Consider the following 9,816-nt stretch of genomic DNA (forward strand, 5'->3'; position numbering starts at 1 on the left):
TGACGTTTCTCGGCTGCAGTCACAACAAAAGGGCCGCGGCTGGGGCGACACTTCATCGCTGAAGGCCCGAGTTGTAAGTGCGAAAAGTTGACTGTTTTGGCCAGAGTGTGTCTTTCCAACGGGAAATGATGACTTCGACGCCGCCCGCCAAACTCGTCGACATCCTCGGAGGTAAATTCTTTGAGCGTTTTAGCCCCACGGCCCGAAAACACGGAGCACACGAGCTGTCAAAACGCCATTGTTTACATTGCGACGCACTTGTTGTTGAGCGCCTACGTGCTCCGTCGCGCTTGCCCAAAATCAATTCGACTGAAATGATATGTCAAAATAAGCAATTTTCTTATTGATACAAAGTGTTTTGACGAATTCCTGCATTTTATTCACAACATTACACTTCGCCTGGGACTTGTGAGTTATGGGTACGATGAACTCATAAAAAGTGAAAGGTTCTGTTATGCTTGCGCTTCGTTTTGCAATTTTCTCAGAATTTCGACTGGGCGAGATTATGTTAGGCGAGTTAGGTCGATCGATACGTAGGAGTAATTTATTAAAACCCAGCCTATGAAAAATTTCTTAATAAAAACACCGACTAAAGAAAATAAATTTCAACATTTTTGAAAGCGTTTAGTGTTTTAGTAAAAAATAGGCTACAGGAATGTATTTTATATTCTTGACGACAGTTTGTAAACAATTGACCTCTTTGCAACGCAACTGTTTTTGCGTTCTAACCCCCACGCAGGTGGCAGAGGCAGAAGATAAGAAAACATGAAAACAGAGTTATATTTATTTCCTCCGCCTGCAGTAAAACTTTGGCAACGCTTAAATCAATTCTCATAATGCATTCGTGCATTCGTCCAACAGTAAGCTTGTTGTGTGCTGAAATTTGAAGTCGGGCTTGAATTTCTGCCCTTCGTCCGGTTGTTTCTCTTAGCTGGTATTATATTTCACGTCAATGAAATAAAAAATAAAATGAACGCGACTTCGTGGTTGAAAATAAAACTAAGCCCGGCAAAATTATTGCGCCCGACCTTGAGTTTGCAGCATTTCACGTGATCCGGTCGTGCTGCTTCAACTAACCCATCACATTTTTTTGTGAGAGGAAACACAACTTCTTGTTTGTATCAACCAGGGTCAGTAGCAAAAATCGTGGGAAAAAGCCCAAAAAGCAGACTAAAGAAATTTGTGAAAATTATAGCTCGTTTTTTTCAGTATTTGATATTTTTGTTCATTCCCTTCTTACTTCAAGCAAAGAAAATTATTTAAAACTACAAAAATAGTAATAAAAACTGACCATAAAAGGATTACTTTCCTTTTTTATTTAATTAGTTGAAGAAATTCCTGTTTCAAAAGAAAATCTAATTATGCGTTGACTGTGATTGACGCATGGAAAACTGCTTGCACGCTCCGCAAAGACCTCTATGGAGATAGAAAATAATGCATGCGTAATTGAATTTCGCTGGCATCTTGGGATTTTCTCTTGGAGAAATAAATGCTATTAGTTTGTGATTCTTTCACTTTTCCTGCATTTTAAAACCAGATATAACTTGAGTTCAAAACTATGAGTAAAAACGATCACAGCATTTGCAAACAGATGCAAATAATGAGCGAGCGAGAGGCCAAGTTCATTAGCACCAACTCACTCTGTAAATAACAAACTACAGGGAGAGAGACTTACTCAGCAAATAAAAAAGATTTAAGCGACCAGTTTTGTGAAAAGTGGCCTCTGCTGCTATAGCGATTGTAAATTTCCTTGTTTACTGGCTCGTGGCCATCGCAGAAACATTCTAGAATAATTGATATTATTTTTTAAGCAAAAGCATTAGCTAAATATTCCCTGGTATCTTAAAATTTGATAGTACAATGATTCATTTAATTTTTACGCTACATGCAATAATTCTGACGTGAGAACTGAGAAGACAAGTTATCTAGACAAAAAGCTGATAAAAATTGTTCAAAATTTTATTTCATTGTTTTTAAGAAGGGAGGTGAAATTTTCTGGTTTATTTTACGAAGTAAAATTAAGAGAGCCTGAACACTTTTTAAAATTTCTCATAACGATGAACCGGAAATTTCCTACCTAAGAAGTTTGTTGAAACTTTTTTTTCGGTTCAGCTGCTTTTTCAAACAACCTTTCCACTGAAAGCCCTGATTTTTCATTTGTCAACTAATTTCTTTTCTTTTTTTAATTTTGAAAGCAAGTCTCATTTTGATCTATTAAAGTCAATTTTGAATTGTCTAGAATAAACCGGAAAAAAACATAAATAATTGCTATTAATGATTAATCAAAAGTTTGCTTAGCGGCGGCAAAATATTTATTATTATGATCGCACTCCAACGCTAATTACTTGTGCGATGAGTCAAGCAGCAAATAATAATGAAGCTGCGCCAGAGAAATCGGAAGATGTCCCAAAGAGTGACGTTTGTTCTTCTCCCCCTGCCTGATTAGTATCTATAGAAACGGCGTCACCACGCGCCACAGATATTTTACGCCACATTTTGTCCCGAAGGGAAATTACGGCTTCGTTTTTGTTGGGTGTTTCTTTGGGTATAAATGAAGCTGACTAAGTTAGTGAGTGCATGAATATTGGGGTGGAAATTTTCATCTGCTGCGCGTGGAAGCAGCACTCGAGCCGTTTGCGTCACTCAAAACGTCAAAACAGCCTCCAAGTGCACTTGAATAATGTTTTCTTGATGTTTTCCTTCCAACAATCAGTAAAATGAGCTGATAAAAACTTCTCTAAAAACGATTAGTAGTCAACGTAGGATTATGTAACTTACTTAGTTGCATAAGTTTGGTGAAAATGATATAAAAAATAAACGCATTTGAAGGAAAATAAAATATTTGTGTCTGTCATACTGAATTTTATTTTATTTTTATGTAGGTGACGTAACTATTAAATGTTTTTAAATTTATTTATTTTTACTGCATTACATCTCAGACACTACATTAATTAATTGTTTAATTAATTGATTAAATTAATTTTTTGTAGTTTTTCCTGTCTTCTAACGGACCTCTTACCTATAGAACAGGATTCAATGAATTTAGCGGTCATTGTTAGTGGCGCAGAAAGATGCTAAATTCCTTTTCCATAAAGAGAAACAAACCGTTTCCATATTATATTATTCTGCGCCATCTCAAGCCAAACTTGTTTGCCGCGTCTGCGATTAACCAGGCAAAGCACGCAATTGAAAATCGCGCGGCGGCTGTGTTTTATCGCCACAAATGAGCCGAAGCTGTTTCTTTCTTGGGATAAATTCAATTTGTTGCTAAGCAGAAGCACGTCGACGCGTTCATTCCATAAATAGCGACTATTTTTGTAGCATCATCGCCGCCTATACAGTTATGTGCATGAGGCTTGAGCTCGTTATAAACTTGTGGAAAGAAGCGATCAATTCGGAGATTTGTTATCCACGCTCAATTATCGCTTACTAAATGAGTTGTTTAGCGCCTTATCAAAGAAATCACACCTGCATGAGGCACAATTCTTGCAACTAAGGTGCGTACCGTCTCTGTTAGTAAACATCAAAATGAGTCATGTGTGTGTGCGCCTGAAGAAAAACAAAACAGAAAAAGACGCCACCTCAGCTGATCGGTTGCACTTTTTTGTAGAAATCAGTGGACCTTTTTTGTGTGGTTATTTTTCTCATAACGTAAAATCTGTAGCTATTCTTAGCCGTAAAGACGTGATAAATTTCTTCAAGTGCCTGTAGGAAATTTTAATTTAAACTTAAGACTGATATGAAGCTTTATATAAATTTTATTTTCTCGCGATTTTACTTTCCAATATAACCTTGAGATTCGTCACAAAGAAGCAGATTATTGGGGGCACAATTATTTTAGTTTCAAGTTTGTTCAACTATTAACGTTCGCTTTAATAATCAAATTTAATTCGGTTCTAGCATTGAAGAGGTTTTTTGACCCACATCTGTGAATTAATTAGTGACGCAAAAGAGTGTGGCGTCGCGAAAAGGTAGCCTTACTGCATTCGATTGGCAAGCAGGTGGTGGTGCTAACATTTGTGTGTCAGTCTTTCTTTAGCTAATGAAAATAAAAGGCGCCTCTTTGAAGGAGGACAGAATCTCTTTGAAGTAAAGCGAATTTCACCAAATTAAATTTTACTCGTAGTTACTGACAGCATTTTTTTTTATCTTGCTAGCTGTAAAATATCAAATCAAGCAGGATTAAAAATCCATCTACTCTTGTTAACAATAGGTAGTCTTATCTCATTTTTACTTGGCTAGTTCGAGTTACTAAAAAATTCGCTTGCCAACAACATACTCATTAAACAACTTGCTTGCATGCCGGAACTGAAAAAATTTTGCTTCAAGTATTGCGGTTTGACGTCACGATTAGGCACTAAAAATAAAATTGGATGGACAAGTTTTTAAGTTTTGTAAAATCAACCAGTCTAAAAAAATCTGCTTATTTACAATTTGTTCCCCTTTTCTTAACTTTAAACTTAACAATTTTGGCATTTCATTTTTTAAATTTTAAATTTTAAAATTAATTTAGATTGAGCTTCATTTGGCAGAGGTCAGAATAAATATTCTGCGTAGGTGTGCGGAATTGCGCAGTTCTTGAAATGAATCTGCAACTCGGCGTGTTCTCCAGCAACCATCGATTTATTATTACTTGTCTCTTTATAGAAACGACGCAAAAACCTGTTGCATCCATCCCTTGTGAAATTATTCTTTTTATAAAAGCATTATCTATTTTGGGAATTTCCGATGGAGTTCAAGTCGCATTGATTGCTTTGCTCGCGTGACTGAAACAAAACCCCATTTTTGCCTTCTTTATCTCCCTCTTGACAGCCCGTGTTATCAAACCACCGCAGCAACGACGAGGAAAGTTCGTTGCCGCGCGCGACGAGTGGCGCAAAAAGTGCGAACGGACTTGCGAGAAACGTGCTAAATTTAGCTGGAAATACCTGCGATGCATGTTATGACTATCGCCGCAAATATTTTCCACAGCTTTTGCATTTAGAGAGCAAATGAAAAATAGCTTGTGGGGTTTAAATTTCTTTCAACCGCAGACGCGGCAATTATTGTTCGCTTTGTCTTTCTGACACTTGGCCTTTTATCGTGCGATCGACTCGTGCCAAATGCATGCTTTTGCCGAGGAAATTCGGTGGCCTGGCGCCAAAGTCCAAAATGCGTAATTGAAATTTAAGCGACACCCTTTTCACCCCTACGGCAAGGCCAAGGTCTCGACAATTGCGCCGCCGTCCCGGCCATTGAGCCACTCAAGGTTGTTCGTTTGCAAGCTCAGAATCGCACAAACAAGGAGGAACGGCTTCCGCGTTTGTTTACCTGCTCTCGTCGTAATTACAAACACAGTCGCGGCTCGAACATTTGTCGCATTAATTGCGGCCATGGATTTTGTAAAATTTGTTGTTACAAAATTACTATAAATTTTGTCTTTAATTTTTGATACAAGTGCTTTAAAATTAAATTTATATTTTTTAAAGTTGTTTTTGTAATACGAGTTTCTATGGCTTTGATTTTATTACCAACTTGTCCTGATTGTAAGAAAAAGTCGTGAGACCAAGCTTTATCAATGCATAAATAATGAATAATTTATATCGCAATAAGCAGACACTCTTTGTGTCAGTGTATACATTTTCTTTGCATATATTAATTAGAAGATCTCTGTGCGTCTTCATTTCTGCAATTCAACGCTCCTGTCAGGTATCATATTTCTTTCTAGTCTTGATTTTTATTGCTCAATAGCGAGATGATCTAATGCACTGGAAAGCGTGGTATAGGACAATAATTTCTTGCCTTTTAGAGTCAAACTAAAATTAAAAATTAAATTATGTTTAAATTATTTTTACTCCATGTTTTTGTTCCTAAGTAAGTGAAAAAGAAAAGTTGTATTTGAAATTTGAATACTTAAAATAAAACAAAATAAAGATAAGAGAAGCGAATCAATGCTTGTCGGAAATACTCCCAACCACAGTAGGTTAATTTTAGAATTTAATTCAGCAAACGACCAAGTAAAAAAATATCCTTGCATGTACCAAGTGCCGCAGTGTGTGTTCCTCTGCTGAACTAAATTACCATATGAAAAGGTTAACGCCCTCGGTGGCAACCATAAATCCACAGATTGCTGGCCCATGGCAGGATGAATGAGAGGGAATGAGTTGGAAGGGTGTCTCACAGCCGACGCCGCTTTATTCTCATGTGCATATCGCTTGACGAAAGATTTTTTCTCTTTGGCTCTCCGTCTTCAAGTGTTGCAATTTTACACAGCTGAAAAGTGTCTGTCAGCTCCAGCGGCAAATAAGACAGGATGAGCGAGTGGGCTTTTTGTTTGCAAGAAAGAAAGAAAACTATAGAAGAAATAAATAACCCAACCCTCTGCTTGAAATACCAGAGGCGTTCATAATTAAAATACTCAGTTAACAAACCATTGGTTGTTGGCCAATTTTCTGTTATTGGTTTGAGTTCCATGAGCTTTTTTTAGAAATTGTGAACAATCATTGAAGCCTTAAAGTAAAAATGAAGAATAAACATTAGTTAAAAAAGAAATCAGCATATATTTAAATAAAGGGAAGAGATTATAAAAATCTTGCTAGATCCTCAAAATAGAATGAAGTAATAATATAAAAAAATCTTAATTTAAAATTACAATTTTTGTTATACTTTTTTTGTGTACTCTCTTACTTTCCACTAAAATTTGCAGATTTTTTTTCAATATGAGTTGCAACACCATTGTTTTTCTAATGATAAATAGCTGGTGTTGCAGAGTCATGGGTGCAGCTGGATGTGTCGAGCACCTCAACCACGGTGCCGCAGCAGCTGCCTGCCATTGGCGAACGAGGAACTCCGACCCCTCTGATGGCTCCGTCGCCTCTGTGCGCTGACGCAGAGTACCTGCGTCTGTTGCGTGAAGCGCAGCGAGAGAGCAACCAGAGCTCAGCCAGGGTGTCTATTGCTTCGTCCCGAAAAGGATCCCCCAGGGGCAGGTGAGTCCTTGCTTAGAAAACTGTATGTTCAAAATTAAAATTTCTTCTGAAAAATTTCAGTCCAAAATCGCCTCCCAATAGCCCCAATAATGAATTATCAAGTGATGAGGATCAGCTCCACAGCCGATATTACATAAATCAGGTTGGTATTTTTATTTATTTTGTTTTCTGTTTTTTAGATTATATTTTTTTTTTAGGAACTAGAGGAAGCAAAGAGTACCGACTGGGTGTGGGACTGGAGCAGCCGACCTGACCAGACACCTCCAAAGTGAGTTTAACTCGAAAGTGTTCCAAATATATGAGCCTAACCTTGATTCAATGTTCTTTGAAGGGAGTGGAAATTTAGACACCCTACACCTCCACTGGTCCGTCGCTCGTACAGCATTAGGCATGCAAAAGTTGGCAAAACATCACTGTTTTCACGTGAAGTGTTGTACACCCTGGTATTGACAAATGTTATCTCATTCCTCCTTGGCACCGGCATTGGGTAACTTACCGATAGCTTTGAATTTTCTGTAAATTGCTTACATTGTTTGTTTCCAGCGTTTGGATCTGCAAAAGAGCCCCAGCAATCGAGGGAGGCTTGACGATTTTGCCCTTGTCAGTAGATTAATTTACCGATCACTCAACTTTGACCTCATTAAGGAGCTCTCATCTTTCTGTGACCTCAGACATCTCTGGTATAGGGATTTTCCGATTAGTAGTTTAAATTTCACAAAACTGCTTTGATAATTAGAATGATAATAATTTATTGAAATAGGAACCGAAAGAACCAATAGTTAAATCAAATTGTCTATGTATTTGATTAATTTTTCAATCATGATGCCAAGAAATATGCAAATTTTTATAAATTATTTTGATACCATTAGCCAGCAGTGAATTTTGTATATTGTATCTTCTACCCCTGTTCAAAGCTTTTCTTATGCAATTAAACGCATAATGTAGTTGAGCTGCATTCATAAGTGTTTGTAGGCGTAAGATTTGAATTGTTCTCGACAAATTCTTTTCTTCAAATGAAAACTGTGTAGATGTCTCCAAATTTCATGGTTAATTGTGATTTGAAATCCATAATGTACAAGTGTCAATGCCTGAAGGCGTGGGTGGGATGGGAGTAAAAAACTGCAGCCGAATCACACAGACTGACCCTTTTTCTAATTGAAAACCGCACTTGTCAGAAAGTGAAAATGTTTTTGTTACTGCTTGCATAGCATCTTAGAAATTTTTTGAATAGTCACTGTCTTATTTGGCAAACTACATTATTATCAAAACTTCGGTGAGTCAGAAAAATTATAGAAACATTCCACTCGCTGTTTTATCATGTAAACATACTCATCTGAATATTGAGGCTTGGTTTATATATTTCTATTCTAGAGCCAAAAATTTATAAAATGTAAGCTTTTGTCCATTTACAATGAAATGGTTCTCTTTTTTAACTTTGTCTAACTGAGAAATAATTGTTAGAGATTAACAACTCTTAGTCACTTTTAGATTTACCTGTCAAATGCACACTTTGACCAATGTTTTATTAAGCTTTTTTTGTAATTTGCTGACTCTATTGCATTGAATAATCACTATTTCAAGCTTTGTATAGAATTATAGAAATAAAATCACGTATAAAAAGTTTGGTCGTTTCTTAATTAAACACATTCCCTCTAGTATTAAAAAAAAATTTATTTTATTTTTTACTTCAAGAAACATTTTATGCAGATAATTTTAGAAGCCCACGGATATGCATTCTCATTTTTTTTTAAATCAATACAAAAAGCCTGTCTTCAGCATAATAATTACAGCTAATTACTAATTAGTATGATCACATCTGGGCGTTAGATTCCCACAATCTGAGGTACAAATTTTAATACAGCGTGTTAATACTTCCGAAAAGTTCACTCATTACTCGTCTATGGATTCCTCCTGCTCATTTATATAACGTAAAACAGCAGGCGCTAGTAAAGTTTCCGGATCCACTTTTTTTCTCTCCCTCGGAACGTAAGGAGCAACTCCTTGGATCATATCATGGATCAGAACTGTGGAATCTGAACCGATGAAAGCTAATTTCAGACTGCAAATAAACAACACAAAAATTAGAATGATTATTAATTTTTTTAAATTCCTTTATTATTTTATTTCAATTTTTACCTTCTTTTAGAATGATTCAGATCACCTTCTGAGACATCACCTAATTCATTTTGCAACGCGCACAGAGTTTGAGGTGAAACATCTGCGTTCAAGTCCACCGGAACAAAGACGTTGAAATTAGATGATTCCTGAAGCTTTGCACTAATGTAAATGAGATCATGGTCAGGAGAATAGCTATGCGTAATTTCCCAGGCTCGCATTTCTAGAAAAATAATTTTTTTTTGTAATTACATTGCTTTATAAAAATAAAAAGTTAAAACCATTTTGTGTGTGTGGTATAAGCATAAATGACATTAAAATTTTTAATGATACAGTTCAATCATAATTAAATACATACCCTCACAAAGATACATGTACAAGATCAATGCCTGATCAATTTTCTTTGAGCTGCTGCAGCCGTGCTTATTCATTTCAAGCCTCTGAAAAATATAAATAATAAATTCTAAATTATGATGAGACGTGAATACATAGATTGTAAATAAATTCAAATTCACCACAGGATGACGTTCCATGATGCTGTCAGAGTAAAGTGTTTCCAATATGCTAAAATTCCTTTTAATTATTTAGGGAAACAGCAGAAAAGAAAAAAGTTGACATATTATCAAGCAAACATAATTTTGCGAAAATGTTTACATTTCATGAAAAAGAAACGAGATTGAATTTAGCGCCACTGACTGAACGGAGCGAGGCACACCCCCACCTCTGCCCCTCC

The 9,816-nt window shown here is 36.3% G+C and overlaps 2 protein-coding genes across 5 annotated transcripts; one reads left to right on the forward strand and one right to left on the reverse strand.

Annotated features, from left to right (window-relative positions):
- The first annotated feature begins 8 nt into the window (after positions 1-8).
- Positions 9-8,590, forward strand: LOC132195780 (BCL2/adenovirus E1B 19 kDa protein-interacting protein 3). 2 transcript variants are annotated; one of them, XM_059617992.1, is made up of 6 exons: positions 9-171; positions 6,737-6,968; positions 7,029-7,110; positions 7,166-7,236; positions 7,300-7,455; positions 7,512-8,590. In XM_059617992.1, the coding sequence occupies exons 1-6, from the start codon at positions 126-128 to the stop codon at positions 7,579-7,581; spliced, it is 657 nt and encodes a 218-aa protein (XP_059473975.1). In that variant the 5' UTR covers positions 9-125; the 3' UTR covers positions 7,582-8,590. The 2 variants fall into 2 exon arrangements, with proteins under 2 accessions (XP_059473975.1, XP_059473983.1); XM_059618000.1 differs by having other exon boundaries at positions 10-171; positions 6,749-6,968.
- A 29-nt stretch (positions 8,591-8,619) lies between these two features.
- On the reverse strand, positions 8,620-9,813 carry LOC132200987 (uncharacterized). 3 transcript variants are annotated; one of them, XM_059626835.1, is made up of 4 exons: positions 9,599-9,813; positions 9,442-9,546; positions 9,105-9,306; positions 8,620-9,027 (listed from the first exon to the last, which is right to left on the reverse strand). In XM_059626835.1, the coding sequence occupies exons 2-4, from the start codon at positions 9,512-9,514 to the stop codon at positions 8,859-8,861; spliced, it is 444 nt and encodes a 147-aa protein (XP_059482818.1). In that variant the 5' UTR covers positions 9,515-9,546; positions 9,599-9,813; the 3' UTR covers positions 8,620-8,858. The 3 variants fall into 3 exon arrangements, with proteins under 3 accessions (XP_059482818.1, XP_059482810.1, XP_059482827.1); XM_059626827.1 differs by having other exon boundaries at positions 9,442-9,523; positions 9,599-9,810; XM_059626844.1 differs by having other exon boundaries at positions 9,442-9,523; positions 9,738-9,781.
- Positions 9,814-9,816: the final 3 nt, after the last annotated feature.

The sequence above is a fragment of the Neocloeon triangulifer genome, unplaced genomic scaffold (assembly GCF_031216515.1).
Source record: "Neocloeon triangulifer isolate White Clay Creek 2 clone unplaced genomic scaffold, ASM3121651v1 ptg000001l, whole genome shotgun sequence".
Taxonomy (NCBI): domain Eukaryota; kingdom Metazoa; phylum Arthropoda; class Insecta; order Ephemeroptera; family Baetidae; genus Neocloeon; species Neocloeon triangulifer.

Bases quoted from the DNA above. Each gene is read 5' to 3' on its own strand.
- LOC132195780 (XM_059617992.1), top strand. From the start codon at position 126: ATGATGACTTCGACGCCGCCCGCCAAACTCGTCGACATCCTCGGAG. The intron at 172-6,736 runs GTAAATTCTTTG...AATGATAAATAG, and splicing joins ACTCGTCGACATCCTCGGAG to CTGGTGTTGCAGAGTCATGG. The intron at 7,111-7,165 runs GTTGGTATTTTT...TTTTTTTTTTAG, and splicing joins GCCGATATTACATAAATCAG to GAACTAGAGGAAGCAAAGAG.
- LOC132200987 (XM_059626827.1), bottom strand. The intron at 9,307-9,441 runs GTATGTATTTAA...TTATTTTTCTAG, and splicing joins GTACATGTATCTTTGTGAGG to AAATGCGAGCCTGGGAAATT. The intron at 9,028-9,104 runs GTAAAAATTGAA...GTTTATTTGCAG, and splicing joins CTGAATCATTCTAAAAGAAG to TCTGAAATTAGCTTTCATCG.